Source organism: Neolamprologus multifasciatus, chromosome 6, assembly GCF_963576455.1.
Source record: "Neolamprologus multifasciatus chromosome 6, fNeoMul1.2, whole genome shotgun sequence".
Lineage (NCBI taxonomy): Eukaryota > Metazoa > Chordata > Actinopteri > Cichliformes > Cichlidae > Neolamprologus > Neolamprologus multifasciatus.
Genome location: NC_140444.1, coordinates 8,350,815 through 8,373,995, shown reverse-complemented (window position 1 = coordinate 8,373,995; position 23,181 = coordinate 8,350,815). Strand labels below are relative to the sequence as shown.

The following is a 23,181-nucleotide window of genomic DNA, read 5'->3' as shown; positions in this document are numbered from 1 at the left end:
GGGGTCCTTTTGTCCCTCTGTGGGGGGACACTCCCACTAGGGTTATATCTGGGACTCTCCACCATTTGACCTTAGAACTGAAGAAGCCTCTCGGATGAGAGGTGAAACGTCTTCAAGTAACTTAAAGAAGTCCAGACGCTTTTCTTTGCAAGCTCCTTTGACTACGATGACCTGGATGACTGAGAACCTTCACAGACATAAACCCTGTATTATTCAAGTTACCAGAGGAGGGCAGCAATGCGGAGATGATGCATGTCTCCGTCAACTCCAATACAAGAAGAAGACAGCAGCCCCTGAATGGGTGTAGCACCCCCTGTTGGGCGATAAGAGCAGGGAGAGAAACGGGATATTGTAGGTTGGCAGCTTGGCCAGGCTGTCAGTGTTTTAATCAGCGCTGTTCGGCTGGAGTTGCACTTCCTGTGCGGGATTTTTATTTTTTCATAGGTTACTTTTAATTGTATTGGTACATAAATGATGGCGTCGCGGGCAACGGACTAAAGAGACTTTTTTTTTAAACCAGTCTTTTAGCCGTTGTAGTCACTGCACTTACAAACAAAAGCCTAGTGCGAGTCTTGCGGTCTTTCACAGAGGAAATTCTGCACCTGCTTCGATTGAAACTGCATCACTGCGTGAAACAACAGTTTATACATATACAGCAAACCTGCAAAGTGGGGCCAAACAGCAAGCCACTGCAGCGAGTTAGCTAACTCGGCTACGTCAAGAACTTTTGAGGGCGAGCTCCCGTTATCAGCTCGGGAAATCAGCCGTGTTTTTCACTCATTCCGCAGCCACCGCAGTCTGAATAACCGCACACGGGAGGTGAACTTCACACGGTGCTTGCTGCAGTTGGTAAAGTTGGGCATCGTCCAGCTAGCTCCTAAGACATGCTCGTTTTTTTCCAATGTGACTCAGTGGCTGCTCATGAAGGTAACGTATCGGCAGCTCGGGTGTTGCCTGGCCGTCGTCGCTGTCTCTGTCCCGTCAACAAATAAAGGTCGATCAATCCAAGTTCACCACCTTCCCCGTCGGATTTGTCTGCAGTATGATGGGATCTCTGAAGGCTCTCCAGGAGTGGTGTCGGATACAGTGTGAGAACTACAACGATGTGCAAATTAAGGACATGTCTACGTCCTTTCGAGACGGGCTGGCGTTTTGTGCTATTATTCATCGCTTCAGACCAGATCTGATGTAAGTAACCTCAAGTGTAACATAAACGCTACTGTAAAAGGAAGTTAGAAGCAGGTTAAGTTAACGGTAACGTTAATCTGTGGTACACTGGTTCTTTTTTGTGTAGGCGCTGCCTCCATTGAAAGGTATACTGGTTTTTGAGGCGTGACAGGCTGCTAACTGTTTTCTTTTGTGACTGAATTGAGGTTCAGGATTACTAAGGGTAACTCATCCATTCAAAACACCAATGTAGAACAAAACCTGTCAGGACAGAGCCATCTGAACTCATCTGTGCTCTAAAGAAGAGCTGTCAGACTTCTTAAACTCAAAGGCCATATACACGTACAGCCCAGTTTGATCTCAAGTAAAACCATTACGTAATAACACATAACTTAAGTTTTATAATCTTAATAACTACACTGGACCATATTCAAAACTATTAAAAATGGAGACGAAACCACGAACCCAAGTGGGAAAAACAATCCTTACCCCATTCATTTTAAAATAAGCCAACCAACCATTTTTTTTCTGTCATGTAATTAGTGATCTGCGATTGCTTAAGGAGCATGTGTAATCCCACAGTATCATTATAAGCTACTTGAAGTCTGTGTAACTTTTTTTGTTACAGAGACGGTTACAGTATGAGACATCTTCACTCTATCCATACTTGCAAAAGAGGGCGTGTGCTTGTGCATACACCATACATCATTTTCTATAATTATCTCCATCATCTGTCATTTCATCTGTAATAGAATGCCCAGGATATTTTTACTTTAATGGAATCGGTACGATTGTTATGAGACTGTTTGAAATCAGGAAATCTTAGATGTTTGTCTTCTTTGCTTCTGTAAATCATGACAGCATTCTTACAGACACTTTGTCTGGTATCCTGTTTTGTACCACAAACAGGACATGTGGTGAAGTGCCCCTGTAGACCAGCACTGCTAGAACTAAATACCACAAGATCATATGCATACATAATGTGGTTCACTAGACTACGGTCATGCATCCCACTTCTCCAACAGAAAATGTTCCAGTGCAACTAACTGCAGAAAGTCATATGCAAAACCACATGTCAAGGTTTTGTGACTAAACTATAATAATATTTTTTGCCTTTATGATTCAAACAACTTGTACTTTTTAACTTTCCATACATTTTCACATTTACTGCTCCCATGTAGTAATGATGGCATTGCTACAGTAGGAGTAGTGTTGTAGGTTAAAGACAAAAATCCAGTTATTAATGCTTTAACTTAGGGCTGGGCGATATGGCCTAAAATTCATATCGCTATATAATTTGAAGCATATGCGGTAACGATATATATCACGATATATTCTTTTCTTCTGTATAACATATTTTCAACACTATAAGGCACACTTAAAATCCTTTAATTTTCTCAAAAATCGACAGTGTGCCTTATGTATGAATTCTGGTTGTGCTTACTGACCTCGAACCGATTTTGGCGTGCAGAAATCTGTTAAAAAATATTTTAGTACAACTTTGGTAAGCAGCACTAATGGAGCATTACGGCTGCCGTAGTGGGGAGCTTCGCGGAGTAATCTGGGTCCAAAACTCTGTCCATTCAGGTCCCAAAGTCAAACAAACACGGTCTAAATTCTTTAATTAAATAATCAGCGTTGCTGCTTTATTGGGTGTAACAATTAAGTTTAACATCCATGCATCCATGAAAACAGAATTTATTAAATGTAACGGAGTTAGAAGTTAACAGGAAGTTAGCTCGCTAGTTTACACCTAAACATTTCATACCATGTTCTGACTGAGAGATTTTTGAAACTAAATAAAATGTACAGCTCTGCTACCACTTCCAACATAAATAAATGAAGACAGAAAACTAAACAGCAGTGGCGTTTGCAGGGTTACTGAAGTTTGACTACTTGGTATATAATGTGCTACGTGATTGCTAGCGACACAGCTATGTTAGCATAACTTTAGCACAGTGAAGCTGGAGGATGAACGCCAACTTTTTTTCCACTCGATAAAAGTTAACGTGAGGGATTTTGGTGGTCAGGGACAAATGCAATCGCATAGCAGGATGCTATACACAGGACAAACTTCAGTCAGGAGAACAACTGAGATTATTCATCCACAGTACGAGGTTAGTTATTAATATACTGCAACAACATGGGAATAGAACAGCTGCGAGAGAATTCAACATTAATGAATCAATGTTACGGAAGTGGAGGAAGCGCAGTTTTTGGCTTTCCCCATATTTCAAAAGTACTTCATCTCTTTGCTATGACTGTTGCCCGCCATAATTTGCAGATGATAATGGTTGTAACCGCTGCGATGCTTTCGACCAAAACAGGCGCAGCTTGATGACATCATCAACATGTGCTATCACGATAGAGCGATATAGTCAAAATCTCTATCGTTGGCCAAATTTATATCGTTTCTATCGTATATCGTTTATATCGCCCACCCCTACTTTAACTGCAGTGAAATTAGATGTTTTCATTGTATTTAAGTAAAAATCTAAAAGCACCATACTAACATACCTAAGTATGGCAGTGTTATCTTGGAAGACGGGGTTCATTTTTCAACTCTCTATGTTTTAATTATATTTTGTCACAGCCACTTAAAGAAAAAAAGCCTTCTGTAATGTTGTGAGCTCTGCGATGTGAGCGAGTGTCCAATGTGGCGTGTCAAAGCCATCCTGACAAGCGACGCTCTGCCTGTAACAACACTTCCCTTCTATCTGTGTTTCACACCTACACACTGAGTACAGAGGTTACCACAAAACACCACAGCGTGTATATGTGATTTACAAGGGTTGGGTATAGGGAGGAAGACATGATGACTCGCCATCTTTTTAGTAGAGATTCAAAACAGTAATTTTCTTTTTCACTTGAGTGACAGTGAGCCACCTTTAGCCACCTGTACAAGTGACAAACAGCCTGAAACTTTACAGTGCACCCAAGCTATCCTGTTTTTGTTTTACATATGCTGCTGTACACTAAATGTGAATGTGTTTATTTTATTTTTTCTCTTCAATCAGAATTCACACAATACAATGGTGTGCCTTGAGAAAAGTCCAGATTTCCTGGAGATTTTGTGGCAACTATAAGTTATTAAAAACAAAACCCAGGAAAACTTGCTAGACATGTGATGCGAGTATGACTGTATTAAACCACAGAAGCACTCTGTCTTCAATTAAATTTTATTGAGTTTATTCTTTTGGAAAATTGGCTTAAAAAATAAGAAAAGTCTTCACTGGTGTCTGACAAACACAAAATCAGTCAGGATGGTAACCTACCAACACTGGTGGTATGCTGTATAACCACTGAAGGTGCTACAAAAAAAAAGCAGAAGCCCCACAGATGAGCGATTAGCAAGCGTTTTTACAAAAGAAGCAAATCATAGAGATGATAAACCCTTTGCCCAGTTTGACATTTCTGACCATAAAGCCCATCTTTCAAGGGCGACTGCCAGTCCCCAGTGGTCATCAGTGCCCTACCCACAGACAAGGGTGATAAAAAGGACTTTCATGCTTCAAGAGACCTGTGAGCATCAGAAAGCTGAGAGCTAACTGTCACAGGTTACTGGAAATGGTCATAAGCCATAAGAGTTTCTGAGTGAGCCAGAGACAAAGGCAGGTTCTTCCATAGATTCACCTATGAAAGCCTTGAATTTGAATTCCTGAGGTAGGGGCAAAGGCACACCAATGTACAGGAAAAGAGTGAACTTGATTTATAACATCAGGGAAAAAAATGAACTATGGATGTGTCGTTGTTCTGAACAGATTGTTATGAAGGGCTAGAATTTTCCCACAGACTGCAGTAAAATGTACCGTTAACCACGTGTCATCCCAGTGGTCTGATAAATTATTTTGGACAGTAAGCATGTGGCTCGTGCTGTTCATCTCTCAGGTGAGCAAACTGGACTGAATGGAAGCAGAGCAAACTTTCACTTAAACAGTGAAGTGGACTTTATCTGCATAAACAGCACAGCAGTAATGCTGAAAGTACAGGAATTAAACAAATCCTAAACTCTGCAAACTGGGAGCTTTCAAGCTTTGCCTCTTTAATTTGTGTCCCAGCATGCCTCGCTGTTCAGCTTTCTTTCTAGCTGCAGCGGCCCTGCCGAACTCCCTCTGATCCAGACAGACAGCCCGTCAGACTAATCTGCGGCTGAGACCTCTGCCTGTCGAACTGGATTTAGCTCTAATGCATGTGCAGGTCATTTGTAGTAGAAGTGCTGCCCTTTACTCTGCAGCCACTGAAGCTTCATTGAAAAAATGGCACACTGATGCAGATTCAATTCAATTTTTATTTATTTAATCAAAAAAAACCAAAACAACCTATGCAGATGAGACTTGGATGGCCTTATCATCCTTTGGATGAGGACTCCTGTCAGTCAGACCAGTGGAGATGGAGTAGATGTGGAGCCCCAGAAGTCATTCATGGCAAAGTTAATGGAAGTGCACATAAAGTGTATTTTTAAAACTTGTATTTAAATAAAATTCTGTTAATTTATTGCTGTTTTTGATTTATATTTTTAAAATCTCTGTAACTCACTTGCTGTCTTACCTGCTCCTTGATTAGTGCTTAATTATTCACTGTCATAACATCAGACAATCTTATTCTGCAAAGCTTTTCCAACTGACTAAACCAGATTTAGCGGATGTACTGGTTCAAGCCAGGTTTTGATCATGTGGATTGTCATTACCGCCTAACACACACACACACTCTCTCTCGCTCTCTCTCTCTCTCACCTAAAATAAACCTTGGAGTGAGACTCTGAGTCACTGTGGATTAGATGTGCATGCTGATCACACACAGCATTTCAACATCCCAGTCAGTTCTTTTTTTTTTTCCTGTGAGGTATGAAAATGTAAAATCTTTGTTATTTTTGAGTTACTGCACTTTTTATTTCGGCAATGTCTGTTATGCTGACACGGTGGACTCGGGCTGACACAGCCCTGATATTAAAGTTGCTGCTCAGTGCGTTTGTGGCCACGGGAATTAGATTAGAGAGAACAGAGGTCACTTTGTGTGGCTCCAACACGGAGCTCATTCACAGGATTTTGCCTTCTTGAAAGTTCCACATGGTTTCCACAAGCACTCATTAGGTTCATGGTGGGTTTTTCTTATTTTTTTCCCCCTGCCATACTGTTGTCTAAGACCACTGCACGCATTTACTTATGCAAATTCATCCCACAGCTCCTCAGACATTTTTTCCAGTTTTACTGCAGGATGTTTACTGGTGAGAAACTGGCTTTAGATCCCTGCTCCGGGCATTTTGGAGCAGAGCCTTGTAATTATCGGCCCATCGCTCCTGCTGCTTCTTTCTTTTTGCTCTGGCATCAGGCATCATTTAAGGGCTGTTTTCGAGATTGTCAGCAGTGGTAGGTGGGAGCCGTAACCGCTCACCACTGCAGTTTGTTATGCTGTCAGGCAAATAATAGCTTATTTATATTATAGCTTATAGTCTATAATATGAGTGCAAATAGCTGAGCAAGTTGTATGTAGAAACAGGGCTGCTATAGAACTATGCTGGCTGCCTTATCTTCAGCCTTATCCTAAATGTTGTTGTAACCTTTTTCTGTCATTGCAGAGATTTTGGCTCACTGACTAAGGAGAATGTCTATGAGAACAACCGCCTGGTGAGTCACGTTTACAACTATGTTTTGTGCACACGTTGTTCTGTGTTGAATGATGTCATTTTGAAACCTGAGTCATTTTTAAATCCCTAGCTTATGTGTAGCCAGAAATTTATGTGTTTGACTCCTCATAGATGTTGTGGGTGTAAGTGGAGTGTGTGCGTGATGTGAAGAGAGACTCTTACTTAATTCTGCTGAAGGGCAGAGAGTCAGAGGGAGGAAGCCAGAGCACTCGGTGTCAGAAAAAACTAAATTCTTGACATAAGCCTGTGGAGAAACCATGAAGTGAAGATTTTTAGTGCAAAAGTGCAGAGTTTGCAACTTTGTAAAGCAGTACATCAAATACAGCCTAAAACTTTAAAAATCTGATTTCCTTGGCTGTTTTTTTCCACATGGCTTTGAAGCCAGGAGAACATTGAGGGATGAAATGGAAGTCTCCTTTCAGTCTGAGCTCAGCTTTGGCAGTTCTTTATTGTTGTTTTAATGTTTTGTTTTTCAATTCCTGCAGCATTAGGAGAAGTGAAAAGCTTATAAAGGACGAAAGTAATTGTCACGTCTAGTCTGGAGTGAATATTATGTGGAAAGCATTCTGTTTGATTGACCATGTAAGATCAGTTTGTAAGTTTCATGAGTGTATTTGGGGTTGATTGTCTCCTGGAATGACTTTTGAGTCCCCTTTCATGTAGGAGGTGCTGATAGACTCACTAAATGCTAAATCGCTGTTTAGATGTTACTGCTGTCACATGGAGACTCAAGCTAGGAGCTCCTACTGTGCAGGTTTCAAGTTATTGTTAACCTTTAGAATCACTGTGGATTACATTACATTGGTAGTAAATGTCAATGTTGCAAACATTTTCCTTTTTTTTTTTAATTTTTTTTTTTTTATTGTGTTACACAATCTTTTCAGTTTTTTGATGATGCCTGGTCAGGGTTGATGTGTCACTTGGGTGACACTTTGGGTCACAGACTTTAGAGTGGTCTGTTTAGGAAAGTCATAGGTGACAGGGTGAGGAGAATTCGAGCCAGAAGAAAGCTGCAGACTTTTTGTGTCACCTCATTTTTGTCATTTATCCAGTGCACCCAGTTTTTGTCTCCGTTTTTAGATTCAAATCCAAAAATAAAATGTTAGAAGTATTTGTCATGGTGAGCCACAGATTTTTCAGCACGAGGTAGAAACTACTTTAGCTTCCCTCAAGTAGCTGTTTTGGTTGTTGGGTTGCCACTACAGAAATAACTACATTGGTTTCACTTCACTCACTCACCATGCTCAAAAAAAAATCCTAGGCCTTACAAAGTGTAAAATGCGAGAGAAAAGTCTTCCTGACCCGATTTGGGCTGAAAAGTGTTAAAAGATCCATCACTTGGATAGTATCTGACTCAAGGCCTCTGCAGCATTAAATCTCACTACTCTGAGTCTGCTAGCTGTGGATCACTGCAAAGAATCACCATGTACTCATATGAAGTGGATAATTGCAATAAAATCAATACCTATAATAGCATAATAATAATGATAATGATGATAATAATGGTAATAATAATAATAAATAGATATTAAATGTTACTGAGCAGCACACAGTATTAATGATACATGACGTGTTTGGAGGCAGCTGCCGACCAAGATGGTGTGTGTGTGTTCATAAGGTTTCTCAATTTAACTATCTAATAGTAGGTGTGGGGAGGTTAAGACTGATTTTTAGAAGCCACATGTGATGTGCAGCATTTGTAGGCCTCATTGTTTCAGAACCGTGCTGGTATGTTGTTATGTAATGCTGTTTGCAGTATCATTTCTTCACTGGAATTTTTTTTTCCTCACTGCTGGTTTTTCTCAAAGGAATAAATGTAAACATCATGCAAACAGCGGATTTTTTTTTTTCACTGCATACTTCCTCACCCACATCCAGTCAAGCTTTTCCACTTGTTTTGGTTTTATTTATTTCGGCTTGAGATAAGATTTCTCCTGCAGGCTCAGTGCAGTGAGGGGATTTTTTTTTTTTTTTGTAGGTGCTTAAAGCATTGAAAGGTTAACCACTAATCATTTCCATTCTCCTGAATAATACAGAGACCACACTCCCACAAGTTTCCACTACAACTCCTAATAATAAAGAAATGAAATACTGATAGAAGTCATACCAAGATGCCACATTAGGTTTCAACAACAGATCAAGCTGAGCTGTTACCAAATTTGTGCTTATCAAGGTTTTTATCTTTAATAAAAAAAAAGGTCAGTTTATCTCGCTGTTACTCAAGTTTTGCCTTGCATCTAAGCTCACTGGTTCCTGTCTCATTGTTTCCTGCTCTTTCTACTTCCTTTCCCCTTATCCTCTTTTCCTCATTCTTTCTCATTGAAAGGCGTTTGAAGTGGCCGAGACTGAACTGGGGATTCCAGCCCTGTTGGACCCAGAAGACATGGTGTCTATGAAAGTGCCTGACCGGCTTAGCATCATCACATACGTGTCGCAGTATTACAACTTCTTCAACAACAAGTCTCAGGGTGCGTGCAACTGTGTGAATTCTGTCACATACACATATATAATCTTTTACTTGTTAATGTAGATGCTATTACAGACTCAGTAAGCTCTTTTTTTCAGTGATATATGTTTTAGGTATGAGTGTTTCCTGCAGAGATGTTTTGCATTTGTGGCAAACTGCGGTAAATGTGATTATATAAAAGCTGTCTCTCCAGTATCTTCCTTATCCCTGGATTGACTCCTTTTCCATGATCATGAACTGCAGTTTGTCAAAGTAGTCCTTGTTCTCCTTTGCGGCCTCGGTGAGCTCAGTGTTGTAACACATGCACCAGTTCTTTATCTGCAGCAGGTTTTGGTTGCCCTCCAGCATGAAACAGCTTGTCAGAGCATATCAAAGATTACTATCCCCAGCTGCACTCAAAGATGCTGGACTATGACTGATGGGTTTAAAAAACAAAAGACAGTAAAGGAAACACAAACTAGAATGTATGTTGGGTTGGTTTAAAAAAATATTCCAGTGTTTTACTTTTATGCACTACTGTAGCAATCATCAAAGGAAAAAGTAAATCTTTTTTAATTGGATGTCAGTTTAGTCTCTCTTTTGTCTTCACCTTCAACTCTAAGTGCTGTGATTGGGTCATATCATCATCATCATCATCCACTTTCTTTGCTGCCTATGCCAGTGAACAAAGAGCAAACACATTCAGTGTTTGATAACTTGAATAAATGAAAAATAAAGAGGGGGACACCACAGATGCAACCTGGTCAACCTTACCAATAGGGAGACATGAACCTAGAGGGTTGGGGCCAGTACCTGGGTATATTTGTCACTTTAATTTAAAAGTGGTGCCATTCATGAAAAGTCTCACTTCATTTCATCATAACTCAAAAGAAACTGGACTGCACAACAGCTTAAATTTTGGGTGTGATAATAATGTATACAAGAAATTAGCCATTAACTGGCTTCCCCTTGTTTCTCTACCACAGCAAACCCTCCTTGTATGAAGAGGCTCAGTACTGCTGGTCTCAATGAGCCAGCCCAGAAAAGGCCTGTAACTCCTCTGGAAGATAAGACTGAGGTAAGTATATAAGACTTGGCACCAGGAGAAGCGTTTTATTCTTTTATCTGTTTGAGAATATTAGGCCTAATTAACGTCTAGGAGCTTGGCATGGTGTCTACTAGAGTTTGCATGGTAGCAAGCAGTAGATTACTCAAAATACTTTGATTATGATGGCCTGTTATGGAGTGGATAATCCCACTGAAATGACATTTGAAGCCTTGAAAGATTTAACAATCATTTTGCATGTACTATGTGGAGTTATTACATCGTGTAAATCTGCTATTTTTACTACAAAAGTGTAGAATATCCAAATATGGATTTTTATGTCAACTTCCTTATGTGAGCTATGTGTTGCACAGCAGGGGAAAAAGCCCAACAAAGGCGGTAGAATAAGTCTATAAAGATAGCCTCTGTATCCTGTCTCTCTTTTCTTTCGCATGCCCTTCAACACCTTTCCTCCATCCCGTACTCCCATGTACTGCTTTTCTCCTCATCACTCCCCCACTTGCCCTTCCTCCCTTCTTCAGATGGAAATTCATTCCACTCCCTCCTCTTCCTGTTCTCCGTCCTCACATCTCACCCCCCCTCCGCTCTCTGGTCCTGAGCCTAGGCAGTAGGGTGGGGGTGGGAGGGTGGGCTTGGAGGTGAAAGAGAACTGTTAGGTCAGTCTTTCTTAACAGTCTCCTATGGATAAAAAACTAACAGTTGTAGTTTCTTAACACTGTGTGCCAAGTTTTGAAATATGCTGCTTCTAACCCCTATATTTACTTAATACCTAGAAAAAACAAAACAAAACGCAATATCTCAGTCCTAAAGAGTAACTGTATCCCAAATGTGTGACTCCCAGAGCCACTAACCAAAGCTGTTTGGATTGTTTTTTTTTTTAAATTGTTTTTTACTAATAAACGTCTTTTTATCATTTCATTCTTTTGATTTTTTTAACATACTTTTAATTAATCAAATGATGTTTTCACTTGAACTCCAAAAATAAGATAACCAAGTAGATGTAGCTAGCTAAACAGAATGAACAATCCACATCCTCAAATCCTGACTCCGTATATGATCTCCCCCTCCCCCATTACTCTCCATCTTCCCCCTTCCCCTGATGTCTCCTCCCTGTCCCCCTTCCTGCGAACAACGTCCCCGGTCGCATGTACTTGCCGATCCAGTCCGTGCAGACAGGCACCGAAGCGGTCGCGGCAGTCAAGCGGAGCACTCTCAGCAGCACCTGCGCCGCCTGCCAGAAACACGTCCACCTGGTGCAGAGGTTTTTGGTGGACGGCAAGCTCTACCATCGCAACTGTTTCAAGTGAGCGCTCCCTTTCTACTCATTTCTCGTGTTGTACGTCCTCACCTCCTCTCCTTAAGGCTTACTCCCTCCCTCTGGGTATGGCCGCCAAACAATTTAAAAACTTGATAAAATAAGACCCGAATTATCGAGTCAAGCTGTGACAGAGGATATTGTGCACTATCGGGTGATGGATTCAGATTTGTGTGTGAGTAAGACGCTTAGCTCTATTTGAACTGGATGCTTTTTATTTTTGTTTAAAATGTTAATTAGAAAACATTTATAACAACTTATTACACATGTATAACATCATAACAGAGTTATTACTATTTGTATTTGCCATTGCGTTACTTTTTATTTTTTATTTCTTTTAATATCAGTAAATTCCCCTTAGCTATTTGTTTATAAATCTTTTTCTTTTGATTACTCTTAGTGTTAGTTACGATGATATGGGTGCTATTTTTCTGATTGAAGATGCAAGAAGTTCAGCTTTTCAAAGAGCTGGTCACATATTTTTGGTGGACACAACAGTTAATATTTCACTCTGAGTTGTAGCAGCTGCACATAGGCTTCACACTACAGCTAAAATTAGCTATCGTGTCAGAACAGGTGTGTCCGGTTTCCTGTGACATCGTCACAAAGAAATGTTTATGTTTCACCTGTTGAATATTTTCAATTCATATATCTACTGTAGGTGGTGTTTGGTATACATTAATAATGCGTGAATCCTTTTTGCAAACAGGTCACAAAAAAACAACTGTTTATTTTTCGTCACACTTCCTGTTTTTGTTTCTTTGTTTTCTCAGGTGCACTGAGTGTCACAGAACACTGCTTCATGGATCTTACAAATTAGAAAGCAACTCTGGGACACTTGTCTGTGCACATCACCTTAATAGGAATGCTTTATCCAACCAGAATGGCCAGCCCGATCTTAGTAAGAGACCAGCGTCGGGACAGTCTGCTAGGACCGGTCGCAGCACAGTTCCTCACACGGCGCCCTCTGATGGCTGCCAGGCAAAGACTCCAGTACAGGAAACGAACGATACTGACGTTCCAGCCGATGACTCGGTTACGGTCGCTCCCGTTACAACAAGCAAAGACGGTTTAGAAAAAACAAATGAAGACAGTACCAGCGAAGCAGAGGAGAAACCACAATCTGCCACACCTCCCAACCCTTTCGATGAGAGCGACGATGAAGAGGAGGAGGGAGAGAAAGAAGAAGAAGAAACTAAAACACCAGCCAAACACACAGCAAATGGAGACCTCCCTTCTACACCTCATGTTGAGGTTACTGGTCGGCCAGTGCCTGCACCCCGCCGGGTTTCTGATCCCATCCCTCCACCTCGCCCTGTGCCACGGGCTCGACTCTCCCGCACAGGAGACAGTCCTGCAGTCGGTAAGTAGTTTTTGCACAGTAAGTTTCTAAAAATAGCAGAATCATTTGTTTATAGTCATGCTCAACGCTTTTCCTAATATCCCAGGTGAAACTCAGAAGCTTCCACTTCCTCCCAAACCCAGAGGAAGGTCACAGTCTCCTGCAAGGTAGCTGAAGTTATCTTAAATGCCATTTCACGTTCATTAATCACACCTCCATAGTTTGTCATGTTGTTGCAGTGTGTGCTGTAATTGTTTAACCCTCCATGCTTCCATGTGGATGTACTTTGTTGTCTTCCTCTGTGTGACCCTCCCTTCCATCACTATCTGTGTTTCACTGTTCAGTGGCACCCATAAACCCAAAGACCCACCTTGGCTCGCACTGGTTCAGTCAGAACCCAAGAAGAAGAAAGCACCAGCCCCTCCCCCTCGCCCTGCTGGACTGGCAACACCTCCAAACACAGGCTCTTTGTCCTCTCTCAAAGGGGAGGGCTCCAGACCCAGCACGCCCCCCCAGTCCTCCAACCCGTTCGAGGATGACGACGACGACGAAAATAACGAGGGAAATGGGGAAGAAGGGAGTGAGGGAGGAGCACCTCCACCTACGGTGGTGTCTAGTCACCCATGGTACAGCATCACTCAGGCAGCAGACGCAGTGGGTGCAGACACTCCCACTAATAAACGAAGTTCATCCCGCTCTGTCAGTCCTGCAAGCACCAAGAGCAAGAAACGGCCTGCACCTCGTGCTCCTCGGCCACCCACCGGTAACCAAGGTCAGTTTTATCAGAACCACAAACACCAAGAGCATCCCCCTTTGTGCTTTACAAATATCAAACAGTAACTTAACTATTTGATGTTTTATCAAATGTTTGTAAATAAATTACAGAAAGAAACATTATAGGTCATTTTCTTTAGTGCCACCTGATTCAGTGGGTTTCTAAACTCAGTGTAAACAGCTGAGAAATTTGAAGTTTATAGATGAAAACACCAATATGACTGTGCAGTTAAACTGTATGAAAGCAGAGTCCCTTATGAAACATGGCTGTGCCGAAAATTATGCAGTAGGATTGACTTTTTCAGGGGGCATACTCTTACGTTTACGTCACTTATCCATATTTTTGTAATTTCAGTACGTGACTCATCGTGAATGAGGTCATTTCACCATGGAAATGTGCTTCTAACTTGTAACACAGCTCTGAGGAAGTGATTGATGATGAGCTAACTAGTGTGTCTGGAAAAGATAATGCGTCTAAATATGCTGAACAATAGTAGAGACACTGAACACACAGTGCATGGTACGGGATTTTCATAGTAACATAAGGGTCACCATTCAGAGCCATCCTGGTAATGTATTCGGGCAGATATTTGCAACTACTGACAAAGTGTTTGTTGTTGATTGGCTCTGCAAGGGGTGCAAGCACTATTGTGCAACAGAATTTCCTCTCAGTTTATTTGTTCACTCTCTATTTATGTCTCTAGTTAAACTGCCAGGTATATGGACTTACATATAACAGGACAAAAGTAAATTCATATTTGATTTTCAGTTGCAAAGCCTGATCGTCATTGATCAAGACTGAAGTTTACAAGTTTACAACCCAGTGATTTATAATATTGTATTTTACTTTCCATTTTATCCATTTAATAGATAAAAAGCACATTTGTCCAACTTTGAGCATCCAAATCTTCAAAATGTGTGCAGTATAGAAGTGTGTGTGCTGTTGTTAGTCACTTTAATCCTAGATTAGTTTGTCTGATGTAAAATTAAACAACCTCTAATTTAACAGACAAGTTGTCACTTCAAAAGAGGTGAGCGGAAACGATGTACACAGCTGATAAAAATAGTAATAATAAAAAAAATTATTCTAAAGAGTCACAGACTAAAAATAGTTGAAAAGAGATGCGTTGCTAATAGATGCTAAAAATAATGTTGTGTTTTTTTTCCCCTTATCCTCTTTATTCCAACATTTCAATCTGTCCCAACTACTTTTTATTCCTCTTGAATTTCTTCTGTCCCTGCTGTTTTCTAAATTTTTCAAAACCTTTTCTCTTCTTCAGTTCTCTCTCATTCTCAGTCCTCCTCTTGCTCCCCCTCTCCAGCTCTCAGCACAGAGAGTTTGTCTTCAGGCTCAGACTACAGCTCCTCTCAGCTCCCTTTGGCTGGCAGTGGCAGCAGCGACCAGGAACACAACTTCACCAAAAGCATCTCCGAGCCTTCCATCTGCTCACCGAACGACTCAAAGCCTTCCCCTTCTTCCTCCTCGACTGAGCATCTCCGTCAGCCCTCTCCAAGCCCCGCCCCTTCTCCAGTACCAGCAAATGCCAGCTCAGCTCCAGCCACTCCACAGACCAGTCGCAACCCAGTGACCAAGGCTCCTCGACCTCCACCACCACGACCCAGCAACCCCAGCCCACTGGCCTCAGAGGCCACCCAGTCACAAAACAAGGTAATGGCGCCACCTCCAAACAGAAGACAATTTATATATCAATACACTTTGCACATACTAAAAATTCAACTGCATCTTTTCTCTTTTTAGCGGATATGTAAAGAGAACCCCTTCAACCGAAAAGCTTCGCCCTCTCCTGCTAATTCTAAAACCAGACCGCCAAAAGGCCCCCGTCCTGCTAGACCCCCGGCTCCCGGTCATGGCTTCCCACTTATTAAACGCAAGGTAAATAACCCCCCAAAATAAAAACGGACTAATTAAAAACAGAAATAAACCCGACAGAAATGACATCATCACTTAAGAGTAAAACAGATGAAGCAGTAGTCATGTGATTCAAACATCCTTCCAGGTGCAGTCGGATCAATACATCCCAGTTGAGGACATCCATGGGGAGATGAGTCAGCTGGAGAAGCAGCTGGATGAGCTGGAGCAGAGGGGAGTGGAGCTGGAGAAGAAGCTCAGAGACAATCCAAACGGTATCACATTACAGCACTTTAAGTCCAGTGAAGACCAGCTTTCTGTTCTTTTTGTTTTGTTTTTTTTAAATAGTCATTTCTAAGTAATAAAAGCAAATCTGCTTCTCTGTCAGAAATGACAGGAGTACTAATATTTGTTATTCACCCTTTCTTCATTTAGATGAAGATGAGGAGCACTTGTTGGTGGACTGGTTCACCCTAATTCATGATAAACACCTTCTTGTCCGACGGGAAGCTGAGCTGGTCTACACGTAAGATATAAAGTTTACAGTTTTGGAACGTCACGGCTGGTTTTATTATTACATATAAACCCTGTAGACAGATGCTCAGAATAGTAAGCGGGAAGTTATATTTTCGAACTTATTGTTGCTTAATGTGTTGCTCTCTGCAGGGCGAAGCAGCAGAACCTGGAGGAGAGGCAGGCTGATGTAGAGTACGAGTTGAGGTGTCTTCTCAACAAACCAGGTATTTGAGACATTTCCATCTGTCCTCAGTCAATGTCTTTTCTCTCCTAGTATCATCTGTATAATAACTGGGTTAGAACGTTATCCAGACTGGCCTTTCTCACATGTACAGGAAGGTAAAAACCATTAAATGCCCAATCCAGTTTCATTTCAGTGGCTCCCAGTAACTATATTCTGTAAAATTGTTTACATTATTGAAGTACTCAAAGAACATAAAAAAAATCAATCTTCAGTTTGAATTATTAAGAATCTCTTGGTTAGTTTGTGCAATGAATGAAATGTCAGTATCTCCAGCACTCCTAGACTTATTAATCAGGACTCCCTGCTGACCTGACAGGATGGTGGATGTGCATTTAGTTTATAGTGAATGCTGCTCTGCTTTTGCATCAATAATTTATAAACCTTGTGAACACCTACACAGTGTACATAATTGAAATAAAACAGATTAAATTATTAATCATGCTCTGCTTCTTCCATTTCTTCTTTCCTCTCATCAGAGAAAGACTGGACCGAGGATGACAAGAGTCGGGAGCAGGAGCTGATGGCTGAGCTGGTTACCATCATTGAACAGCGCAACCAAATAGTCAACAGCATGGACGAGGACAGGCAGAGGTAATCGAGTACAGACAGTTCATGTGCATCTGTGTTGTGTAGAGACTGGCAGGAGTCTAACTGTGGTTCTGTCACAGGGAGGAAGAGGAGGACAAACTTATGGAAGAGATGCTGAAGAAAAAAGGTGCGATGATGTTTCATTAGATTCATGAAGGCACTCTTTTTCCTTCCTTTAAATTTTTAAAGCAGTTTTATTTCTTATTTTAATCCTCATCAGACTTTCAGAAGGATCCAGACAGCGATCACCAGAAGAAAAAAGGGGCAAAGTTTAAACCCATCAAGGTGCTCAAGCGTCTGAGCCATAAAGGAGAACCGGGAAAGAGTCCCAGCCCGCGAAAGGAGAAGAGCTGAACAGCAGAGGACACGTCTAGTTCAAGAGGATATTTGAAGGACTACTATTTTAAGAAGACTAAAGAATTTTGATAGAAGATTATGACATCTCCTCAAACAGTTTTTAAGCACTTCACAAGTCACCCAGACTCATTCAGTGACTATTTTCAGTTGCCTTTTAGTGTCTGACAGCAAGTGCTTTAAAAGGTTTAGGCTCTGAATATTCAAACTAGTGACATGTTGGGTGGGTTTCTGTATTACTGCACTGATTACTTTTTGCTTTAACATCCCTGCATTGCACAGTGACTCTGCTCTATAGGCCTTCAGCAAAGATGTGATTTGTCAGCTTACGTTGATCCCTGATATTCTTGAGTTTTTAATGTTTTTAGTTTTACTTACACCCTCTTGAGTAGTGGTCTCCTTTGCTCCTTCAAAGGCGCACGTATTTGAGGTTTTATGTCATGTTTGGGTTGAGCCCATGGTACTAGTAGCAATAAGTTTGTGTTTTTTGTTGTTGTTTTTTTCCAGATGAAACTTGCTTGAAACTGCAGCATCTACTCTTGAAAAGCTCAATCAAAGACTTCTAGCTGCTATATATACACATATTTTATTTGTGTTTGTGTGTATTTTAGTTTCTTCAGTAGTAGTTTTACAATTGTGTTGGTGCTTGTCATCAAAGCATTACACAAACATAGATATAGTATTTATAAGTGGGTTAGACTGGAGGAGAAAATAGACGAGTAACGATCTGCAGACAAAAAACAAACTGCCGGTTAGTTTTAAACGGGACTTATTCATTTTCCAAGCAAAAGCAGGATAGGTGTCCTTTTATTATGGAAAGTAACAGATGCAATATTGAATTTCAGAAGAAGAAAATATACAGTATTTTATCAACTGTAGCAAAAGCCCAGTTTATAACGGTTTTAACTATCGAAGGATGGACCTGAGGTATACAATCATTAATTTATATTTTACTATGCCTTTTTGTGCGTGTGTGTTTTGCCTTAAAGTAGTTTATATCGAGTGCCATTTATTTTATTGCATACATCGTTAGTTCGAGCTAATGTAAACGTGTTTACTCATTCTGTTCGTGTTTTCGTCTCTTAGATGATGTATTTGTCTTGTGTGGCTGTGTCTGTTGTCTGTTTCTGCTCTGTGCCTAACTTCCTGTCCAGCTGAAACAAAGGGCTTCTGTGCCACCACATTTTTGTCATCTTGTACATTGTCCTAAAACAGCAGCAGGACTGTGTGAAATACTGACACTGGGAGGCAGAGGAATAAAAGAAATTCACACAGTTGGGTAGATGTGTGTTGTATTCACTGGCGTGCGCGCGTGTCTCTGCTCTGACTGAAGGTATGTCTCTTGCTTGAAGAGAAGCAGACCGCCCGGTCAAAGACAACAGTCAGTCTTCTTTGTTGGCTGCATTTTCTGGCCTCTCTGTGTTTGTATCAGATGTGGGAACGTGGGATTTTTCCATTATCTCCAATTCTCGTAATTTCTGTTATTAGAGCCAGGATACATTTAAGTGAATCTGGTCACATCTACTAAATGAACATAATAGTGGCTCAAAGCACGTTTACCTGAGATATCTCAGTGTTGATGATGTCGATATAATCTTTCTCCTGACCCAGGGAGGCCATGTCTTCCAGAAACTGTCGTCTTTCCTGTATTTCATTCAGAACTGCAGGAAAAACAGAACGTGTTCTTACTCTGAGGGTCAGTGAGCACATTGATCTTGTCATGAGGCTCAGAAAATATTCCCTAAAAAAAAAAAAAAAATTTCCGTTTTTCAAATGTATCTTTTGTTGCACTAAAATCACCCCAAGGTTCCACCCCCAAAATTGGGGGTTAAACTCTCCCTTTAAGATTCAAATATAATGCTGGTGTAACCGCTCCACCTCATTGTTTTGCTCTGCAGTCAGCCTCACCTTCCTGATAGCGATCCATCTTTGGTATTTCTGAGCTCTCATGTTGAGGAGGCTTCTGAGAAGATCCCGCTCCGGGCTGCTCGGTCCCATGTGCAAAGATGTTCTGAAGCTTCCTCTTCTCTTTCTCTAGGTCTCCTTGGGTGACATGAAGAGAAAGTTACGCAAAACAGAGTCTGAATTTCTCTCAGAGTGCAGAAAATGGAATAAATGAAGAAGAAAAGGAAAGAAATGGCGGAAATTGAAGGGATCAATGACATGCAATATACACATAAACTGAAATTTATGTCAGTTTGAAGAACGTACGTGTCGGACCAGGACAAAACCTTTCTCTCTCGTAGCTGTTCCCAGACCGACATGCCTCGGCGGTGCGTTTCTGAGTGTGCACTGGCCAGTGTTTCTGGACAGATTTACTAGGAGGAGGAGACTGTGCCAGATCAGAGGTGAAAGGCAAAGCTGTTTCATCTGAAGGAGAAAATTTTACAACAGCGAAAGTTTTTTGTTTACAAAAAATGAAGCGTTGCTAATTGTGGATGCTTTTTTTCAAACCCCATATTTGAAGTGTGGGACTCTTCCCGACAAGCTTTGCATGATTCACAGTTTAAAGAAACTTTGTGAACAGTGCCTGGGCTAGGCCGAGGTTCTCGATCATTTGACAGGGGTACAGTATAGACATAGCTTCTCCACACTAGAAGGAGTCAGCTGAGGAAGGTTGGGGATCTGAATAGGACGGAGAGGTGTTTTGGTAGTGTCTGGGAAGAGACCCGGAACAGACAAGCTATGGACATTGTGTCACTTGGCTTACCAGGGAATGCCTTGGAATAAGAGGTGGTGGCTGGGAGGAGGGAGATCTGGGCATCTCTGCCTAGATCACTGTCCCTCCAATCCAGACCCTGGGTGTCTGCTCCTTACAAACAGATTTGAACAGCAGGTGGGAGTTACAACGTGAACCACATAATTTAGGCAACCATATCAGGTACACCTGCTCTCAGGACATCATGCCCGAGTGTTAAATCAATCTGAAGTCCAACAGTAACAGTATATGGCACCATAAGGGCCAAAATCATGATGGTATTTAGCAATAGGTCATATGTACAGAGTGGAATATTGTTATTAACTTCTAAAATTTTGACTCTGGTACAACTATATCTTAAGTATAAATATAAGAAAATACACCATGAGACAGTATCAGACCTTTAACAAACTTACTCTTTGGCTGATTGTTGATCTGTTTTCTCTTGAGGTTGGTGACCCTTGATTCCTGCTTCAACACTGAGCACGGAAACAGAACAATAAGAGTACACAGCACAGGCCTCAGCAACGGTAAATGAAACACAGACACAGCTCTATAGCGGGATCATAAATCCTGAGACCATGCTGAAAATCTCTCATATCTTCATAAAATTTGAGGACATGCAAAATGAAGAACAAATGTTCTGACCACGAAAAGCTCACATGGTGTGTTTACAGGACTGACAATGACACCGAAGTGCCTCACACAGAGTGAAAGGCGCTGGTGGGTATATTTAAATATGGAAACCCCAACTTCCCTCTGACCCAGGACAATTTATCTGAGGTTTTAACTTCAACATGCCTGAAACCTTTGGAAGAACTGCTTGAAGACGTAAGTAATCCAAAACTATCAACACATCAAGGTTGAACAAAGCTGGGCAGTCTGTGGCGGGCTGATTCCAGCCTGTCAACACTGTATTTCTAATTCAAACTGCTGCACTGATATCATCATGTATGCATGCTAGAATATGCTAGAGCAAAATGTAAGGTTTTTATTAATGTTTCTTTAGTGAGCTCAGATTTTTGAAGCATAGCTTACATCTCAGCATGTCCTGGTTCTCCTTGTTTAACTGTGTGGCTCTGGGGCTGTTCCACAATCCCCTGCTAGCTGAAGCCTGTGAGGAAGTTTCCATCTGCAAACTAAAACACACAAATTACAACCCAGAATACCATTGTTTTAGTTCAATTTATGATGCTGTTATTCCTGAATTTAACGTGAACTTCATCGCTGTGATCTATGAATGACTTCAGCACGACCTAAAGCTTCGGGAAAAAAAACCCGTTAATCTACGAGACAAATATCGTAACTAAATATTACATTAATAATCTAATATTAAACACTAATAACATTATTAACGCTTACCTCGTTGGTTTTTAAGGAAAGGCCAGTCTTTAAAAAAGGAGACCAACTTCAAACTCAGGAAGACGGCAGTGACACTATGTTGCTATAGCAACTAAATAACAAAAGCCCCGTTTTAACTCACTGAAATATGTTTTTTTTAAAAAAGAAAAAAAGAGGGAAAGACAGAAAATAATGACTATAAAACTTTTAGTAATTAAAATCTTTTTTAAAAGATATTTTACGCTTACCAATTGTTTCAAGACAGTGGTGCAGTGTCAACTATGGCCACTAGAGGGAGACAGATTATTATTTTTATTACCGTTTTAATGGCTTCCATCAGTTATTGATTTTATTTTCATTTATTTTAGTTTTGTCACCAAGAGTCTATTAAACATTTTTTATTCTGTTAAAATATATATACAGAGAGGAAGTCAGGAATTACTAGCTAATTAATAGCTAAATACTATTTTTATAGAACAAAAAAACTCATATGGATCCCTAAGATATTGACATTATATCATTAAAACTACAAGGGATTTAAAAAAAAAAAAAAAATTAAGAGTAACGCAAACTAATTACCAATCGTGAGACTCAAACAAATGCATTTTCAGTCAATGCCTTTGAAAGTGACAAATAAACAGCCTAAATTGAACTTGTTTAATAGAATAGAATAGAATGGCCCTTTATTGTCATTGTACATGTACGATTCAATGTGTCTATAAAGCAGTCGATCATTGCAGCTTTCAACCTGCATAGTGAATGTCTTATGTGTAGTCGTCTCTCAGAAGACTCTCAAGAGAGAGTCTTTATCAGTGGCGGGCAAGTCATCGGGGGTCAGCAGCAGTCAGGGCATCATTATCTGTGGAAATACAGCAGCCTGCATTTGCTGAATGTCTGCAGATAAACAGCAGCCAGAATATAATCACCTTTCACACATAGGTCTTCTCAGAAGTCACTCGCTGTCCTCGCTGGGAATACAGACACAACCTGTGTGCACAAGTGTGTTAAACTGTAAGCAGCAAAAACAAAAGAGGTTCACTTTCTGCTGTAGAGTCAAACAATTAAAATTACTACATATCCATTATTTGTTTTAGCAAATGTTTATATGCCAGTCACCTGTTTTTAGGTATTTACACAATCATATTAAAAGTATGCAAGCTGCTTTTTCAAATCATGTATGCTTTCTTTTTTCAATTAACATGTCTATCAACATTAAACGTGCATAAAATGTCTCTGTACGTGTGCCCACACAGTTTGGACTTTGTGCCAAAGTGTGCTTAAATAGATAGCGGCCTTTCATCTGATAACAGCCAATGATCTGTTTACTTGTGAATGAAAAATAACTGAGTGTGCGCCATTTGTCTACAGGCTTAATTTTACTGCACTTTAAAGGCATTTGTGTAGACATTCAAAGTATGGATGGTAGTTCAGTAAACTTAGAAGATGTTTTCAGCATTATTTATCCCCTTTTTTATTTATTTGCAACAATTTGCAGTGACTGTTACTATCTAATTATCGTGATTTTATTATTTTTTGTATCATTTTAAAACTACTCGTTCAGTTTTGATGGAGCAGCTGTTTAATCCTGTTATGGCTAGTGTATCATATTTGATACATTTTGACTCTACATCATTAGCATGATTTTGTTTCCCTGAAATACCTGATGTACACTGTCAGATGCCAAATGCCAAATGATACAAATTAAAACTCATATACGCAAATTTATATTAATTTATTGTTTAATTTTGTAAAACAGTTTCCCCTTTTCCTTTTTTGACATATTCTACTTACAAAATAAAAGTTTCCAGTGACAAAC

The 23,181-nt window shown here is 40.5% G+C and overlaps 2 protein-coding genes across 7 annotated transcripts; one reads left to right on the top strand and one right to left on the bottom strand.

Annotated features, from left to right (window-relative positions):
* Positions 1-298: 298 nt before the first annotated feature.
* Positions 299-18,600, top strand: micall1a (MICAL-like 1a). Of its 3 annotated transcripts, XM_085161449.1 has the most exons (17): positions 299-927; positions 1,042-1,188; positions 6,743-6,791; positions 9,138-9,279; positions 10,244-10,335; positions 11,487-11,626; positions 12,412-13,001; positions 13,087-13,147; positions 13,325-13,752; positions 15,035-15,423; positions 15,514-15,648; positions 15,773-15,899; positions 16,060-16,150; positions 16,291-16,364; positions 16,861-16,975; positions 17,053-17,099; positions 17,193-18,600. In XM_085161449.1, the coding sequence occupies exons 2-17, from the start codon at positions 1,043-1,045 to the stop codon at positions 17,324-17,326; spliced, it is 2,760 nt and encodes a 919-aa protein (XP_085017575.1). In that variant the 5' UTR covers positions 299-927; position 1,042; the 3' UTR covers positions 17,327-18,600. The 3 variants fall into 3 exon arrangements, with proteins under 3 accessions (XP_085017575.1, XP_085017576.1, XP_085017577.1); XM_085161450.1 differs by having other exon boundaries at positions 301-1,188; positions 15,077-15,423; XM_085161451.1 differs by lacking the exon at positions 299-927 and having other exon boundaries at positions 1,070-2,671; positions 2,804-6,791.
* c6h22orf23 (chromosome 6 C22orf23 homolog) lies at positions 17,894-21,513 on the bottom strand. 4 transcript variants are annotated; one of them, XM_085161462.1, is made up of 7 exons: positions 21,063-21,163; positions 20,441-20,503; positions 20,037-20,138; positions 19,538-19,696; positions 19,235-19,369; positions 18,887-18,987; positions 17,894-18,804 (listed from the first exon to the last, which is right to left on the bottom strand). In XM_085161462.1, the coding sequence occupies exons 1-7, from the start codon at positions 21,154-21,156 to the stop codon at positions 18,709-18,711; spliced, it is 750 nt and encodes a 249-aa protein (XP_085017588.1). In that variant the 5' UTR covers positions 21,157-21,163; the 3' UTR covers positions 17,894-18,708. The 4 variants fall into 4 exon arrangements, with proteins under 4 accessions (XP_085017588.1, XP_085017590.1, XP_085017591.1 ...); XM_085161464.1 differs by having other exon boundaries at positions 19,547-19,696; XM_085161466.1 differs by lacking the exon at positions 17,894-18,804 and adding an exon at positions 21,387-21,513 and having other exon boundaries at positions 18,953-19,067.
* Between the last annotated feature and the right edge of the window lie 1,668 nt (positions 21,514-23,181).